This window comes from Mustela nivalis (genome assembly GCF_964662115.1).
Source record: "Mustela nivalis genome assembly, chromosome: 18".
In the NCBI taxonomy this organism is placed as follows: Eukaryota; Metazoa; Chordata; class Mammalia; order Carnivora; family Mustelidae; genus Mustela; species Mustela nivalis.
Genome location: NC_139037.1, coordinates 45,429,208 through 45,446,400, shown reverse-complemented (window position 1 = coordinate 45,446,400; position 17,193 = coordinate 45,429,208). Strand labels below are relative to the sequence as shown.

At 56.8% G+C, this 17,193-nt stretch overlaps 1 protein-coding gene across 1 annotated transcript; it reads left to right on the top strand.

The window, feature by feature from the left end:
* The first annotated feature begins 1,666 nt into the window (after window positions 1–1,666).
* PRX (periaxin) lies at window positions 1,667–16,525 on the top strand. The gene is made up of 7 exons (XM_082709251.1): window positions 1,667–1,723; window positions 5,123–5,166; window positions 5,261–5,365; window positions 5,487–5,612; window positions 7,547–7,703; window positions 11,701–11,897; window positions 12,526–16,525. Exons 4-7 carry the CDS (start codon window positions 5,586–5,588, stop codon window positions 16,318–16,320), a joined length of 4,176 nt encoding a protein of 1,391 aa, XP_082565377.1. The 5' UTR covers window positions 1,667–1,723; window positions 5,123–5,166; window positions 5,261–5,365; window positions 5,487–5,585; the 3' UTR covers window positions 16,321–16,525.
* Window positions 16,526–17,193: the final 668 nt, after the last annotated feature.

Here is a 17,193-nt window from a genome sequence, read left to right as displayed (position 1 = left end):
TGTCCCCAGTGCCTGGCAAAGAGGCTGCGGCCAAGGGCTTGTGTTTGTTGAGTGAATAAACAAACACATAAATGGTTGAATGGATCAATGAGAGAGACTGAGAGAGTTCGCCAGGGTGAGGGTCTCCTCAGGCCCATCAGACGCCCTGATCACACTGTTTCTTGCACCCTTCCCATGAGAAGGGTTCTGGCAGGGACCTGGCCACACCCCAACCCTTGGTGGCTGCCAGGCCTGGAAGGCATTTCCCAGAGCTCAGCACATTCCTGCCTTCCCTGGCGGCTGAGAGTGGGCAGGGGGCATTTTGGAGAGAAGGGGGGAGGACCCTAGCACTCTGGGATCCTGCCAGCCTGCGCTTGGTCCCTGTGCCCTCGGGAGTAGGCCCCAAGCTCTCGGTGCAGGGTGGGGTACAGGTCCCCAGAGGGACTGGGGGGCTGGTGCAAGGAGCAAGGTTGACAACTGAGGTGAAGGCTTGGTGGCCGTGTCTGGCTCGACAATGGGACAGAAGCTGCTGACGCGTGCTTTGGGGGTAATCCCCAGTTTCATCCCAGGTCTGGCCCCAGGCCGGGACTCAGAGAGCTGGGAGCATCGGAGCCAGCGGCCGGGTGGGCGCAAAGGGCATGTGGGAATACTTGTGCTCCTTTTGCCGCCCCCCAGGGTCTGGTGAGTCAGGGCAGGCTGGGGTTGGGGGTCAGGGGATCAGGGTGAGGCCTGGTGGCCTTGGTTTGGGACTTGGGCAGGTCTGGCTTCAAAGCCTGTTGCTACCAGTGACTTGCTGCAGGCGACCTTGGGTGTCACTGTCTCTGAGCCTCCTTGTCTGTTACATGAAGAGGACAGAAGAGAGCTGCAGGGTCTTTGGGGCCCCGCAGAAGTGGGGTTGAACCCCAGCTCTACCACTTCCTGGCTGGGTAGCTAAATACTGGGCATAATGTGCTCACCTTGAACCCTGGATCCTGGGAGCAGAGCTCAGGGTGCCCAGTATAGTACTTAGCCCACGACAGATGTACCCCCAACATGGAAACTCCATGAAACAGAGAAGTGGGGCTCCTCCGTGGCCAGCCTCACTCAGGCCTAAAGATTCCCAGCGACAAGTCTAGCCAGACCCCTAATTTGTGTGAATAATAATGCAAAATTCTTAGAAGTGGCGCTCACTTGATGCCAGGCTCTTAGCCTCTTTTAATTCCTGTCATCTTTGCAGCAACCCCATGAGGTGGGCATTTTTATCATCCCTGTTTTAGAGATGAAGAAGAAGAGACCCAGGAAGATGCTGTCAGGCAGCCGGCAAGTGACTAGGCTAGGACTTGAATCCAAATGGACCGAAAGAGGGAGCGTTAGGACTTTATTTTAGGGGCCCCAGGAACCAGCAGGACCGTCCCTGGGTCTGGAACCAGGACATAATGCTAGTTGGGTGGTCAGCCTCCAGCCTCCAGCAGCAACGAGCAGGTCTCTGGAACAGAGGCTCCAGCAGAGGTCTCAGCCCAGGCCAGGGCAGCAGCTGTCTCTGTCCTCTGCCAGCCTAGGCTCCCCACCCGCTTCCCGGTGCATGTAGCTGGGAGAGGGGGGATGTTTGTTTCCCCACCACCCACTCCCTGGTGATGTCATGCCTCAACAGCCAATGGCTGGGGGTCTCCCCGCACTTCCCCCCTCCCCATTCCTTTTCCCCCCCAGCCTGGGCTGGGGCTGAGCAGACAGACCGGGAGCTCTCAAGGTGTCTGGAGACCCAGTGGTAAGAGATCTGCTGGTCTTACCCCATCCTTGGCAATGCCCGAGAAGCCGTGGGAATGAGACCTAGGGTCCTGGGAGGTGCTGGGAGGTGCGGGGAGGACACCTTGGGGGCTTCAGAGGTAGTATGGTAAAGGCACAGACTTCGGAGCCAGACCCTGGGTTCAAATCCCAAGATTCCTCTTTTATGGCTATGTGGTTTTGGGATTGATACCGCACCCTTTGTCCCTCTGCTATCCCACCTGTGAAATGGGCGGACGGAGGTCTCTTCACAGGGCTGGTGTGAGAGTAGATGAGTTGCTGCTTCCAGAGAGCTGGGGCAGGATGCCTAGGCTGGGGCCAGCTTTTTGGTGCTTAGAATAGAGTGCTGGGGATCTTGGTGGTAGGAGGCCAGTGCCTGAGCTGGATGTTGTCGCTCACCCAGAGTTCCCCTTGGGTAAGAGAGAAAGTCTGATGAGCAAGAGCTGGATATGAGACAGCCCACCTTCCAGCATACATTACTTGAGCACTTACTGTATACTGGCTGTATACTTTATACTGGCTCCGTTTCACAGATGAAACCGAGTCCCTGAATACCTTGCCCAGGTGTTCAGACATGAGATGTTCTGGAGCAGGGACGGACTGAGGCTGCTGCTAGGCCACTGTCCAAACAGAATGTCTAGGGGCCCAGACAAGTCAGGTTAACTCCCATTAACTGCTGAGGGCTCCCCATCATTGGCGATTGGGGAAACTGAGGCTCTGGATGGGGAGCGTTCTCATATGGGGTTGGCACCAGCCATGGGGAGAAGAGGGTGCCAATTCGGGATCCCTCAGCAGGCCCCGCTCAGCTGAAGGGCCCAGGGCCCAAATGACAGGCCCTCCCCCCAGCCTGCTCTGAGGGAAACCAGTGACATCTTAAATAGGACTCTCGGTCACATCTTCCTCAGGGAGGTATTCTGAGGATGTAATGAGCCAAGGTGGGCAAGGATCTTTGTGCATCGTAAGTACTCAAGAAATGGGGACTCAGGAAAATTCTGGAAGCTGAGGAATGTACGAGGACAGGGCCACAGGACCCACTCAAGAATAGCTGTGGGCATCTGGAGGGTCCTGCCTGACCTTCAGTTACCAGGGGAACCCCTTTAGAAGATCTTCCCCTAATACAGTCAGGGACCACCAGGAACCTTCCCCCACTTGTCCTTCTCCCATCCGTCCCACCTAAAGGGATGGGCAGAGCTGGGAACAGAGAGTGCCCGGGGTGTATTTGGGGGGGGCTTCCTTCCGAAGCCACCCCTACCCCACCCCAGGAGCTGGGTATATGGTTCAGGAAGGGCACAGATGGGCTAAATATAACCTGGGCTGGGCAGGGAGGAGGGCACTCTCTCTTGCTCCCGCCCTGGTTAAGCTTCCTGTGCCAGCCTTTGGGTGTGACCCTTGCTGCCCTGGCCTGAGATGGGGAGCTGGCAGGCCAGGAGAGCCTCCCTTCCATCTCCACTACCTCCTACAAGTATCAGGCTCTCCCACCTCCTGCTCAGGATGCTATGTAATGTCAGGGATTCAGTTTTTCAGACCTGACTCTGTCACTGTGGTGTCTTTTTTTTTTTTCTTTTTATTAAGATTTCATTTATTTATTTGACAAATAGAGATCACAAGTAGGCAGAGAAGCAGGCAGAAAGAGAGAGAGGAGGAAGCAGGCTCCCCGATTAGCAGAGAGCCCAATGTGGGACTAGATCCCAAGACCCTGAGATCATGACCTGAGCCAAAGGCAGAGGCTTTAACCCACTGAGCCACTCAGGCACCCCTGCCACTGTGGTGTCTTAACCCTCATTTATTCATCAGTAAAATGGGGTATCAAGGCCACATCTATAAAGTGCCTGCCCAGCCCATGGTTGGCCGAGGACTTACCTTTAAACATTCCTGTTTGGGGCACCCTCAATCCCCACCTCCCTTCCCAGCCCAGCCCCTCCCCCAGTTCTTTAGCTACTTGGGGCTTCTCCAGTGCTCAGAGCCACCAATGAAAGTTCAGGTCCAGAGTTGGGGTCAAGGGCAGGGGCTTGGGTGTGTGACTCCAGACAGGTCACTTCCCTTCTCTCAGACTCAGTTTCCAACCCTAAAACAATCACCATATTCAGGGTGATTCAGAGACCTAGGGGGTTCCTCACTGGGGCTAGTCTGTAGGAAATGCCACAGATATGGGACCTGGAGCAGCTGCGGTCTCAGAGGAGAGGTTGGGGAAGGCCACAGAGACCAGGACTCCTAGGAGGGCCAGAAAGAAGCCCTCTGCTACTGTGGGGTCCCTGCCAGTGGAGTGGGTACAGCTAGACCATTGAGGGGTCCCTGTGTCCTCTATCCTGGCCAGTGGTGGGCTATGAAGGGCCATTGTGCGGCTGGGGGTGGGTGGGCAGGGGCGGAATGTGACTGGGCACAGCAGATGGGCCATTGTTTGAGGGAATGTGCCGCGTGAGGCCTGACCTTTCCTGGTAGAGTGGGGGTTGGAGGTTTGGCATGCCAGGTGGGGGCTGGGAGGACAAGGCCAGAGTCGGCCTGGGGAGGGGATATGGAGAGACAGTATCCATGCCCTTTTCCCCAGAAAGGCCTGTTGGGGAAGAGGCATGGGAATCCCAGTTCTGCCTCCTTCTCACTGGGCTGTGTGACTTTATGCGAGATTCTTGGCCTCTCTGAGGAGCTGTGGGTTTTCCACAGGGAGGAGGTAGAGCACAGGACTGACAAAGAATAACCGCTCAGTACCCATTAGTTACCATCACCTGTAGAAAAGTCTGGAATTCTCAGATAAGTTCAAATCCTGGTTTAGCCACTCGTGACCATTTGTGGTTGTCCTTCTCCCAGCCTCAGGTGTCTTCTCTGTAATGGGCTCGAAAACTCTCTTGACCTCACAAGAGTGTTCTGAGGTTTAGGGGCAATGAATGACCCCTGTGGGACATTTGTCACAAGATCAGGACCACAGAAAGTGCTCAGTAATAATAATAAGGCTTCAGAAGCCCCTCCACGTACCCAGCATTTTGTATTTACCCACTTCTTTGACGTAGTAGGTGCTCATCTCCCCATTTAACAGATGTGGAAGCTGAGGCCCAGAGAGGTGAGGTGATTGGCCCACAGGGAGGACAGGGGAGTGGTTAGGATTGTTTTATGGTGAATTTGGCTCTCTCGGTCGACCCAGGTGGCTGGCACAGGGGCTCTACTCTCAGGCAGTCCTAGGAGTCAGCTCGGGCTTTACTTTACTGTTTGTTGGCCAATAAAGGTCTTCTAGGCCTCAGTATCCACCCCCCCCACCCCCCCCACCCCCCCCCCCCCCCCCCCACCCCCGCCACTGTGGGGATGGGATCCTGACAGAGCGCAGGAAGCATCCGGCACTCAGCAAGCAATGGGTGGGGTTAGCTGATGGTAATGCTCACATTCTTCTTCTCAGAGCCCGGGACCCAGGAGGCCCAAGGAGCTGGCCGTGACCCTGAGGTGAGCATTGGCCGTTGCCACATGCCCCCCCACCGCTCCCACCAACCCCTCCCCGGCTTGCTTGGAGCCTCATGCCCTGGTCTCTTCCTGACAGGTAGCAAGACCCCAGAGGAAGGGCGTGAGCCCCGCAGACGACTGTGCCTGTGCTACACCCCAGGCTGGGCTCCTGTTAGGCGGGGGTGCCTGTGCCCAGGCAGTGGTGAGAGGAAGGGGTGGGGGGCCCTTCTCCTGTTCTGATATTTGTCTTGGCCTCTCCCTCCACACCTGGCTTCCTCCTTGCCACTCTTCTGGCCTCAAGCCTCCCTCCCTGTCCCCCACAGGCTCAGAGGCAGCTGCTCCATGCAGAGCTAAAGCTGGTTCTGCAGCAGAAGGGAGAGAGGAAGCAGGAGCCTGGGGCTTGGGTGACTCCCAGCTGTGCCATGGAGGCCAGGAGCCGGAGTGCTGAGGTGAGCACCCACATGCCCTGCAAGGGGAACTTGGGGGCGGGGGGTGGGTAGGGGGCACAGACTGAGGCAGCAAGAAGACACTTTCTGGTTTCTCTGTGCCTCAGTCTCCCCATCTGTGAAATAGAAATAGCGACAGTGCCTATTTTATAGGTCACCGGGAGGAAAAGAATTTGAACATATGGAAAGTGCTTAGCACAGTGCCTGGTACAAACTGAGAGTCCAAGCAGCGAATTCATTGGGGACATAACAGAGTTATATTAATAATGAGCTGAAGAAAATTGGGCAGAAACTTTTTGTTGGAAGAGGCAGGCTGCTATGGGGGTTAAATACATCAGCTTTGAGCTCCTGGGCTTAAATGCCAACCCCCCACTTTGGTTGTGCAGCTCCAAACAGGAGACCTGACCTCTCAAACCCTGTTTTCCCATTGGTGAAATGGGACAACGGTCGCTGTTATGGCGCTAGAGGACCCGCATTGACCACTTCTTACAGGATGCAAGGCACAGAGCGGGTCTATTTTCCCGGAGCCAAGCTGAGGCTGAGGGGTGGCAGGCCAGGGGGAAGGCCAAGGAGGTCACTGCCTCCAGGATGGCCTATGGGCTCCGAGGTCACAGACGGGGTTTAAGCCCAGCTGCTTAACTTTGCTGTGTGGCATTAGGCAAATCACTCCGCTTCTCTTTACCTTTGTGTCTGTCGGTGCTGTGGGGAGGATGAAATGAGACGCTGTAGGTAAAATGCTTAGCCCAGGGCTTTGGGGAGGTGGTCATGTTCCTGCTGTTCCCAGCTGCCTCTACAACTCTTCTCACCTCCTCTCAACATGCTCCTCCCAGCCCTCTAGTCCCAGGGCCAGGGCCAGCCTCGACCGGCTGCCCTAACCCTCTCCAAGCCCTGGGCTCAACTCCAATCTACTCAGTCCCGATACCCCGCCCATTACAGCATCCTCAGATCCCTGTTGCTTCAGGTCTCAGCTCACACGGACTCCTTCCGTAAACCCATGTCACCCATGGGCCCAGAGAGGGCAAAGTTCTCCTCCAGAAACACACAGCAGATTGAGTTCCTAGACCGTTGTGGAACTGGGGTCTCTCACGGCCTTTTCTAAATCCCGGATGTGAATCGCGACGGGCGCTGCTGGGCCAGGGCCAGGACAGCACCATATACAGTGAATACCAGGAATGCCACGTCTGCTGGTCCACTACTCATCACCCACGCACCCTTCTTCTTCACTGGATTCCCTCTCCCAAAGGCGTTATGCAGGTCTTGGGGTCACAGAGTCCACAATAGGGCATAGTCTCACACGCGTTCTGGCCTCGGAAGAGCCCAATCTCACCCTCCCCTCCATCCTGCACCACTTAAAGACCCAGCGCTTTCCTCGGAAGCCCATCCTCACCCCACCCCTTGCTGGGCTGTTTTTAAAGCCTTTTTCCTTATCTCAGTCCCACCCTTCGACTATGGATCCCCGCCTTACCTTCCCGTATTACTCTCTTGCCACACCCCTCTCAGATTTTTGGCCCCTCCTCTGTGGCCTGAGCTCTACCTGCGACTGCGGTCTGTTCACAAGCCCCGCCCCCGAACTGGTCCCGCCCCTGAAGACAGAGCCCGCCCTATCATGCCCTCCCCTCTCGCACACCCACCGCTCCCTCGCCTCCCTACTCCGCTTCTGGTCTATAACTCCGCCCCTTCCACCAGGACCCCAGGGCTCCCGCCGACAGCAGTGGGCCGAGCTGTTGGGCCTTGCCGCAGGTGTGAGAGAGCAGGCGGCCCTCGCGCTTCCTTAAAGGGAAGATGTCGGAGTGGGTGGGCCCGCACGGCCGGCCGGAGCCGCGCTCAGGGTCGTGTAACTGGAGGGCCGTTTTAAGAGCCGCTTTTAAGCGGGATGCCGGACTCTGGGCGAGGTCCGGCCCCAGCGCCCCATGGCGACCCCTCGCTGCCCTCCGTAGGAGCTGAGGCGGGCGGAGTTGGTGGAGATCATCGTGGAGACCGAGGCGCAGACCGGGGTCAGCGGCATCAACGTAGCAGGCGGCGGCAAGGAGGGAATCTTTGTCCGCGAGCTTCGGGAGGACTCGCCCGCGGCCAGGAGCCTCAGCCTGCAGGAAGGTGGGCGGGCCGGGAGCGTGCAGCGGGGCCTTTCCGAGGTGGCCGGGTTAGGAGTGCGCCCCAGGTCCCGGGCGTGGCCTGCTCCCAGGAGGCGGGGAGAGTGGCTTGGGGCGGGGCTTTGTGTGTCCGCCTGGCAGTGGCTAAGAGCGGGCTCTGGAGGCTCATAGTGTCGGTTTGACTTTGAGATCTGCAGCTAGCTTGTGATCTTCTGTGCCTTGGGTTTTCCATCTCGAAAATGGGAATAATTCTAGTACTCACCTCGCAGGGTTATTACGTGGATCAAGTGAGTCAGTAGTTGAAAATGCTTAGCGCATAGCTAAGTGGCACACAATAAGCACCGTGTAAGCACTAGTTATTATTTTTGTTGTTGGGCCTGGAGAAAAGAGGTGGAGTTATCTTGGAGGGAGTCTTAGTAAGGGATATTTTAAGTGACATGGATGAGGCCGATGTGATTTATTCATGCAACAACTATTTACTAAGTGCCTTCTATTTCCAGATACGATTCTAGGTGCTTGGGCTACTACAGTGAACAAAACAGAACACACTCTCTGCATTTATGCTTATTTTCTAGAAGGGAGAGATATATTTGACCAAAATATGTAAAACACATAGTAAACTAGAAGGCATTGTGTGCTGTGCATGCCTGTAGGACAGTTGTATTTTTAAATAGGGTGAACCAGGAAGGGAGGAAAGGCCTGGTGGAGGGAAGGGAGTGAGTTGTGTGGCCATCTGGTTTTCAGAGGGCTTCATAGGCCATGGTGAGAATTTTGACTTTTAATCTGGGAAGGTTTGAGTGGGACAGCACAGAACTCCCTGCTTGTGCATGTACTCTCTTTCAAACAAATAAAATCTTTTAAAAGTTTATATTTTTATATTTTTATTTTTTTTAAATTTTTTTTTTTTTAAGATTTTATTTATTTATTTTACAGAGAGAAATCACAAGTAGATGGAGAGGCAGGCAGAGAGAGAGGGAAGCAGGCTCTCCGCTGAGCAGAGAGCCCGATGCGGGACTCGATCCCAGGACTCTGAAATCATGACCCGAGCCGAAGGCAGCGGCTTAACCCACTGAGCCACCCAGGCGCCCCTATATTTTTATTTTTAAAGATTTTTATTTATTTGACACAGAAGAGAAAGCACAGGCAGGAGGAGCAGCAGGCAGAGGGAGAGGGAGAAGCAAACTCCCCAATGAGCAGGGAGCTGGGTATAGGGCTCAATCCCAGAACCCTGGGATCATGACCCGAGCCAAAGGCAGCTGCTTAAGGCAGCTAAAGGCAGGTGCCCATCTGAGCCACCCAGGCACCCTAAGACTTTTTTTTTTTTTCTTTTAACTTTATTTGAGAGAGTGAGAACTAGCAGGGGTGGGGGGGCAGAGGAAGAGGGAGAAGCAGATTCCCCACTAGTCAGAGAGCCTGATGTGGACTCTATCCCAGGATCCTGGGATCATGACCTGAGCCAAAAGCAGATGCTTAACCAACTGAGCCACCCAAGTGCCCCAAGATAACTTTAAATAAATAAATAAATAAGTACACACACACACACACACACACACACACACAGAGGCTACTCTGATTATCCAGGTAAGACATGGTGATGTTCAGAGACAAAACAGTGTTAATGGGCATGAAGAGAAAGGTTTGGATTCTGAATCTATTTTATTTATTTATTTATTTATTTATTTTTCTGGATATATATATATATTTTTAAAAGATTTTATTTATTTATTTGACAGATCACAAGTAGGCAGAGAGGCAGACAAAGAGTGAGAGAGGAGGAAGCAGGCTCCCCGATAAGCAGAGAGCCTGATGCAGAACCCTGGGATCATGACCTGAGCCGAAGGCAGAGGCTTTAACCCACTGAGCTACCCAGGCGCCCCTTTCTGGATATATTTTAAAGGAGGAGCCTTCAGGACTGGATATGGGGTGTGATGAAAAGAGAAGGGTCAAGGATGTGTCCAGGGATTTTTTTTTTTTTTAATATATATTATTTATTTATTTGAGAGAGAGAGAGAACGAGAGTGAGCACTAGCAGGTAGAAGAGCAGAGGGAGAGGGAGAAGCAGGCTTCCTGCTGAGCAGAGAACCCAATGTGGGGCTCGATCCCAGGACCCTGGGATCATGACCTGAGCTGAAGGCAGACACTTAACCAACTGAGCCACCCAGGCGTCCCTGTCCAGGGATTCTTAACCTGAGATTGGAGTTGCTAGTTCCACAAATGGGCAACTGGGGCTGGAGCTTGTTTGGAGTAAGGCCAGAACAGTCTGGATCTGTCAAGTGAAGGATATCTGTTGGATGCCATGGTGAAGCTGTGGAGGGGGAAGTGGATGTATGAGTCTAGAATGGAGGGGAGAGTGCTGGACTAGAGAAATAGACTTGGGATTTGTCAGCCCATTTATGGTCTGGGTGACCCAGATTAGGTCACTCCTAATCTGGGTGAGCTTCCTAAAGGGGTGAATATAGCATGGAGATAGAGATGAGAAGGGGCCCAAGGCCTGAGCTCTGGGACAGTGTGTCATTAAGAGATCCAGGAGGTGGGAGGCTGAGAAGAAACCTCCAGGAGGTTCTAGAGGGTGTGTCTTACCCTGGAACCCAAGCCAGACAAATGAATGAAGGAGAGTGATGTTAGGTCGAAGGCTGTGAGGTCCCCTCAAATGAAGTCTGGGACTTGATCACTGGGCTTAGCTATACAGATGTATGGGACCTTGAGAGGGGACATTCAAGGTTCTGGAAATGGGTGTCAGAAGTGTGATTGGAGCCATGGAAAGTGATGCAGCTAGACGACTCCGTGCATTTGCCGTGAAGGTGAACAGATAAATAGAGCAGGAGCTCCAGGAATGAGGTCAAGACAACTTTTCCTATGGGGCAAATAATGGTATGTTGTATGCAGATGGGGATAACATAGAAGAAAGGGACAAATTGGTGATGTGGGGAGAGAAGGGAGAACTGCTGAGAAGGTAGTGGAAAGGCTGACCTGAGTTGGAAGTGGGGATGGTTCATCCTTAGAAATAGGTGGAGAGTGGAGTGAATAGCCACAGGAACTGGGGGGTGAGTAATGGCGTGGGGAGAGAAGGGAGAACTGCTGGAGGATGTCCCTGAGAAGGTAGTGGAAAGGCTGACCTGAGTTGGAAGTGAGGATGGTTCATCCTTAGAAATAGGTGGACAGTGGAGTGAATAGCCACAGGAACTGGGGGGTGAGTAATGGCGTGGAAGATTCTGGAAGTTCTGATTCTGTCCTCTCAGTAAAGGAACCAAAGTCAGTGTCTTATAATGTGAGAATAGGGGAGTGCATGAGTGGCTCCACTGGCTAAATTTCTGCCTTGGGGTCAGGTCATGATCCCAGAGTTTTGAGATTGAGCCCTGGGTCCAGCTCCCTGGTCAGCAGGGACTCTGTTTCTCCCTTTCCCTCTGCCCCTCTGCCCACTTACTTGTGTGCTTTCTCGCTCTCTTAAATAAATGAACAAAATCTTTAAAAAATAAAATAAAATAAAATAAAATAAAATGTGAGAATGGGGAGGGTGCCTGGATGGCTCAGTCCTCTGGACAGGGTGGGAGGGGTCTGTCTTCCACTCAGGTCATGATCCCAGCATCCTACGATCAAGGGGCTCCCTGCCCAACGGAGCGCCTGTTTTTCCTTCTCCTCCCTGCTTGTTCTCTCTGTTGCTATCTCTGTCTCTCTCTCAAATAAATAAATAAAATCTTTATAAAAAATGAAGTAAAATGTGAGAATGGGGGAGGGAAGTGGAAAGGCAATGGGCGTGGCTTGGATGGGAGGAGATTTGTTTGGCTGGGGCGGGGCTAAGGCCATGGGGCGGGGCTTCACTGGAGACTGTTCGGGATCTCAAACTGGGAGGACTTCGCTCAGGGTGGGGGCAGGGAGGATAGGCGGGGCCAAGGTTTGGGGCCCACCAGCCTTGCGGAGGTCGCTCCAGGGAAGTGGGTGGAACCAGGCCTAGGTGGAGCCAGCAGATGCCCACGCCCTGCCCACCTCCACCTTGCCTACAGGAGACCAACTACTGAGCGCCCGTGTATTCTTCGAGAACTTCAAGTACGAGGACGCACTACGTCTGCTGCAATGTGCCGAGCCTTACAAGGTCTCCTTCTGCTTGAAGCGCACTGTGCCCACCGGGGACCTGGCTCTGCGGCCTGGCACCGTGGCCGGCTACGAGATCAAGGGCCCACGGGCCAAGGTGGCCAAGCTGGTACGCGTGCTTAGCCCGGCGCCGGCTCTGGACTGCCCCAGCGATCCAGTCTCTGCGCCCTGAGCCCTACTCTTCCACACCGTGGCCGTCTTATCACTAACCCAACGCTAATCCCACCCTCGCCTTCTGTTCTCTACCCCTAAACTCCTTCCTGGGGAGGGGGACCCACCTATCTTAGACCAGGGCCTTTATCCACTTTGGAGAGCTATTAGCTCTAGGCTTGCCAGTAGTCCTGAACCAGGGGACTCCAAACCAGCAAGGCCAGTTCAAGCCTGAGTGCTGCTCACTTAACTGCTGAGTGACCCTGGACCAGTTTCTTTCCCTTTCTGGGCCTCAGTTTCCCCATCTCTAGAATGAGGGTATTGGGGAAAATCCTGGATGAGGACCTGGCAGTCTTGGGTCCCAGTTCCTACACTCCTGTTGACTCATTGTCAGCTGCTAAATGAATGTCTGTGCCTTACAGGGGCAGTAATTGCGAAATGACAGGAAGGAAGAGGGGCTGGTGTTTTGGGGACAAGATGCTTCATCCAACACATCCCCACCCTGGTGCAATGCCAGATGGGGTTCCCCCATCTTCCCCGAGCCTCTCACTGTCCCACCGCCTCCCGCATCTCTCCTCTCTCCCCAGAACATCCAGAGTCTGTCCCCTGTGAAGAAGAAGAAGATGGTGATGCCCGGGGCCCTGGGGGCCCCTGCAGACCTGGCCCCTGTTGACGTCGAATTCTCCTTCCCCAAGTTCTCCCGTCTGCGTCGGGGCCTCAAAGCCGAGGCTCCCAAGGGTCCCGTCCCAGCTGCCCCAGCCCGCCGGCGCCTCCAGCTGCCTCGGCTGCGCGTCCGAGAAGTGGCAGAAGAGGCCCAGGCAGCCCGGCTGGCCGCTGCTGCTCCTCCCCCAAGGAAAGCCAAAGTGGAGGCTGAGGTGGCAGCAGGAGCCCGTTTCACAGCCCCCCAGGTGGAGCTGGTTGGGCCCCGGCTGCCAGGCTCCGAGGTGGGTGTCCCCCAGGTCTCAGCCCCCAAGGGGCTGGGAGAGGTGGCCCTCCACCTGCCAAGCCTTGGACTAGGAGCCCCTGCTGCCCCTGCTGTGGAGCCTGTGGCCCTAGGGATCCAGGTCCCCCAAGTAGAGCTGCCCACCTTGCCATCGCTCCCCACTCTGCCTACACTTCCCTGCTTGGAGACCCGGGAAGGGGCTGCGGCCGTGACGGTGCCCACTCTGGATGTGGCAGCACCTGCCGTAGGGGTGGACCTGGCCTTGCCAGGTGTGGAGGTGGAGGCCCGAGGAGAGGTGCCTGAGGTGGCCCTGAAGATGCCCCGCCTCAGTTTCCCCCGATTCGGGACTCGAGCAAAGGAAGTCGCCGAGGCCAAGGTGGTCAAGGGCAGCCCCGAGGCCAGGGTGAAGGGGCCCAAACTTCGGATGCCCACCTTTGGGCTTTCACTCCTGGAGCCCCGGCCGGCTGCTGCCGAAACTGCTGTCGAGAGCAAGCTGAAGCTGCCCACCATCAAGATGCCCTCGTTTGGCCTTGGGGTCTCGGCCCCTGAGGTCAAGGTGCCCAAAGGGCCTGAGGTGAAGCTCCCGAAGGTGCCAGAGATGGCCGTGCCAGAAGTGCGGCTCCCCGACGTTCAGCTCCCCAAAGTCCCCGAGATGAAGCTCCCCGAGATGAAGCTCCCGAAGGTGCCAGAGATGGCCGTGCCAGAGGTGCAGCTACCCGACGTTCAGCTCCCCAAAGTCCCCGAGATGAAGCTCCCCGAGATGAAGCTCCCGAAGGTGCCAGAGATGGCTGTGCCCGAGGTACGGCTCCCTGACGTTCAGCTCCCCAAAGTCCCCGAGATGAAGCTCCCCGAGATGAAGCTCCCGAAGGTGCCAGAGATGGCCGTGCCTGAGGTGCGGCTCCCCGAAGTGCAGCTCCCCAAAGTCCCTGAGATGAAGCTCCCCGAGATGAAGCTCCCGAAGGTGCCAGAGATGGCCGTGCCCGAGGTGCGGCTCCCTGACGTTCAGCTCCCCAAAGTCCCCGAGATGAAGCTCCCTGAGATGAAGCTCCCGAAGGTGCCAGAGATGGCCGTGCCAGATGTGCAACTCCCAGAGGTGGGGCTTCCCAAAGTGTCAGAGATGAAGCTCCCGAAGGTGCCGGAGATGGCCGTCCCCGAGGTGCGGCTCCCCGATGTGCAGCTGCCAAAAGTCCCTGAGATGAAGCTCCCCGAGATGAAGCTCCCAGAGATGAAACTGCCAGAGATAAAACTCCCCAAGGTGCCCGAGATGGCTGTGCCTGACGTCCACCTCCCAGAGGTGCAGCTGCCAAAGGTGTCAGAGATACGACTGCCAGAAATGCAGGTGCCCAAGGTCCCAGAGGTGCATCTTCTGAAGGCGCCCGAGGTGAAGCTGCCCAAGGCTCCGGAGGTGCAGCTAAAAGCCGAACAGGCAGAGGCGATGGAATTTGGTTTCAAGATGCCCAAGATGACCATGCCCAAGCTAGGGAGGGCAGAGTCTCCATCGCGAGGCAAGGCAGGCGAGGCAGGGGCTGAGGTCTCTGGGAAGCGGGTGACACTGCCCTGTCTGCAGCCAGAGGTAGGTCCCGAGGCTCGTGTGGGTGTCTCCACTCTCACACTGCCCTCCGTGGAGCTAGACCTGCCGAGGGCCCTCAGCCTGGAGGGGCAGGTCCCAGCAGCTGAAGTGGGCAAGGTGGAGCGGGCAGAGGGCCCTGGGGTGGCCACAGGGGTCGGGGAAGTGGCCTTCCGAATGCCCTCTGTTGAAATCGTCACGCCACAGCTGCCCACTGTGGAAGTAGAGGAAGGGCGGCTCGAGGTGACGGAGATGAAAGTCAAGCCCTCCTCCAAGTTCTCCCTGCCCAAGTTTGGACTCTCGGGGCCCAAGGTGCCCAAGGCAGAGGCTGAGGGGGCTGAGCGAGCCACCAAGCTGAAGGTGTCCAAGTTCACCATCTCACTCCCCAAGGCCCGAGCGGGGACTGAGGTTGAGGTGAAAGGGGCAGGGGAGGCAGGCCTGCTGCCTGCCCTCGATCTGTCCATCCCGCAGCTCAGCCTGGACGCCCGTCTGCCCACAGGCAAGGTGGAGGTGGCAGGAGCTGATGTCAAGGTCAAGGGGCCGAGGTTTGCCCTGCCCAAGTTTGGGGTCAAGGGCCGGGATGCTGAGGCGGGAGAACTAGCACCAGGGGTGGCCGAGTTGGAGAGCAAGGGCTGGGGTTGGGATGGGAAGGTGAAGATGCCCAAGTTGAAGATGCCCTCCTTTGGGCTGGCTCGGGGGAAGGAAGCTGAAATCCAGGGTGGGCGTGTCAGCCCAGGAGAAAAGCCCGAGTCCGTGGCTGGGCAGCTTAAGATCCCTGAGGTGGAGCTGGTCACCCTCGGGGCCCAGGAGGAAGGAAGGGCTGAGGGGGCTGTAGCTGTCGGTGGGGTACAGCTCTCAGGCCCGCAAGTGTCCGTGACCAGGCCGGCAGGCACTGAGGGCCAAGAGGGAGCGCTGAGGATGCCCCTAGGCATCTCCCTGCCCCAGGTGGAGCTATCTGGCTTCGGGGAGGCTGGCCTGGGCACCACCGCTGGGCCACTGGTCAAGGGTGCAGCCCAGTCAGTGGAGGGCGCAGCAGGCTACAGGGTCCAGGTGCCTCAGGTGACTTTGTCTCTGCCTGGAGCCCAGGTGGCAGGTGGCGAGCTGTTGGTAGGTGAGGGCGTCTTCAAGATGCCTGCTGTGTCAGTGCCCCAGGTTGAGCTGGATGTGGGACTGGGCCGAGAGGCGAGGGTGGGTGAGGCAGCCACAGGCGAGGGGGGCTTGAGGCTGAAGATGCCCACATTGGGGGCCAGAGCTGAGGCTGGGGAAGAGGGGTCTGGAGACCAGTCCCCAGGAGCCGAGCGCACCTTCCACCTCTCACTCCCCGACGTGGAGATCTCCCCACCCACCGTGGGCGGCCATGCTGAGTACCAGGTGGCAGAGGGCGACGGGGAGGCCGGACACAAGCTCAAGGTGTGGCTGCCCCGATTTGGCCTGGTTCGGGCCAAGGAGGGAGTTGAGGAGGGTGAGAAGACCAAGAGCCCCAAACTCAGGCTGCCACGAGTGGGCTTCAGCCAGAGCGAGGCAGTCCCTGGGGAGAGCTCCCCCAGCCCTGAGGAGGAGGAGGAGGAGGGTGGCGGGGAAGGGGCCTCTGGGCGCCGAGGCAGAGTCCGGGTCCGCTTGCCCCGCGTGGGCCTGGCCACCCCGTCTAAGGCCTCTCGGGGCCAGGAGGGCGAGGCAGCCCCCAAGTCCCCTAGTGGGGAGAAGTCACCCAAGTTCCGCTTCCCCCGGGTGTCCCTAAGCCCCAAGGCCCGGAGTGGGAGTGGGGACCAGGAAGAGGGTGGATTCCGGGTTCGGCTGCCCAGTGTGGGGTTTTCAGACACAGGGGCTCCAGGCCCTGCCAGGATGGAGGGGGCTCAGGCTGCTGTTGTCTAAAGCCCCAGAACAGAGGGAACGTCCTCTCCCATTTCCCCATTCCTGCCTCCTTCTTGTTTTGTGTGTGAGATAACTAGCACTAACCCCTCAGAGGGTCGGGAGGTGGCTGACTGACTGGGACCGGGCCAGGGAGGCCTCATGCCCGGCTCACTGGCAGGAGGGCCTGTATCTTGCCGAACCATGTGAATAAAATAATCCAGAGGTAGCCTTGTGTTGGGTTTCCTGTGTGCGTGCCTGTGTGTGTGTGTGTGTGTGTGTGTGTGTGTGTGTGTGTGGCGGAGGAACAGGGGAGGGTGGAGAGGGTGCAGGGAAAGAGGTCCCCAAGGAGGGGGCCTGCTGGAGCCTGGCCTGAGGAGGGCCTCTGTTGGCAGACACTGGGCCATCCCAGGTCTGAAGGGAGTCAGGAAAGATTCTCAGTGGGTCCTGCCCTAGCCATTCAGAACTCCTCAGGGCCTCTGAGCCAGATCCCTAGGCTGAGGCCTCTCCCACCAGGACCTCCCTAGGGGGCCCTGAGAGAGCAGCACAATTGCTACGCATGTGCCCTCTGCTGGCCACCTTCTCCTCAACAAGGCCACCTCCACATCCTGGGGATTGCTTTCCTGTCTGGCTGGTTTGACTGCCCCATCCGGCCCGGCCCCACCCTGGAAGGCCCCTCCTGGTCCCTCTCCAGGATCCAGTCTTCTTAGGACTAGGTCCCAGCGTCCTCAGCTCCCATCAGGGCTGGCTGGGCACGCAGGTCCTAAGCTCCCACCAAGGAGCTCCAGATTCCCCTGCATCTCTCTGCGGTGGCCCAGGCTGGGACAAGAAGATACTCTGTCCAGTCCCAAGTGTCCCCCTGATGCCCCAGTATCCGTCTGTCTGTTCTTCTCACAT

Coding starts and splice junctions, on each gene's coding strand:
- PRX (XM_082709251.1), top strand. CDS start 5,586: ATGGAGGCCAGGAGCCGGAGTGCTGAG. Junction 7,704..11,700: donor GAGCCTCAGCCTGCAGGAAG/GTGGGCGGGCCG, acceptor CCTTGCCTACAG/GAGACCAACTACTGAGCGCC. Junction 11,898..12,525: donor GGGCCAAGGTGGCCAAGCTG/GTACGCGTGCTT, acceptor CTCTCTCCCCAG/AACATCCAGAGTCTGTCCCC.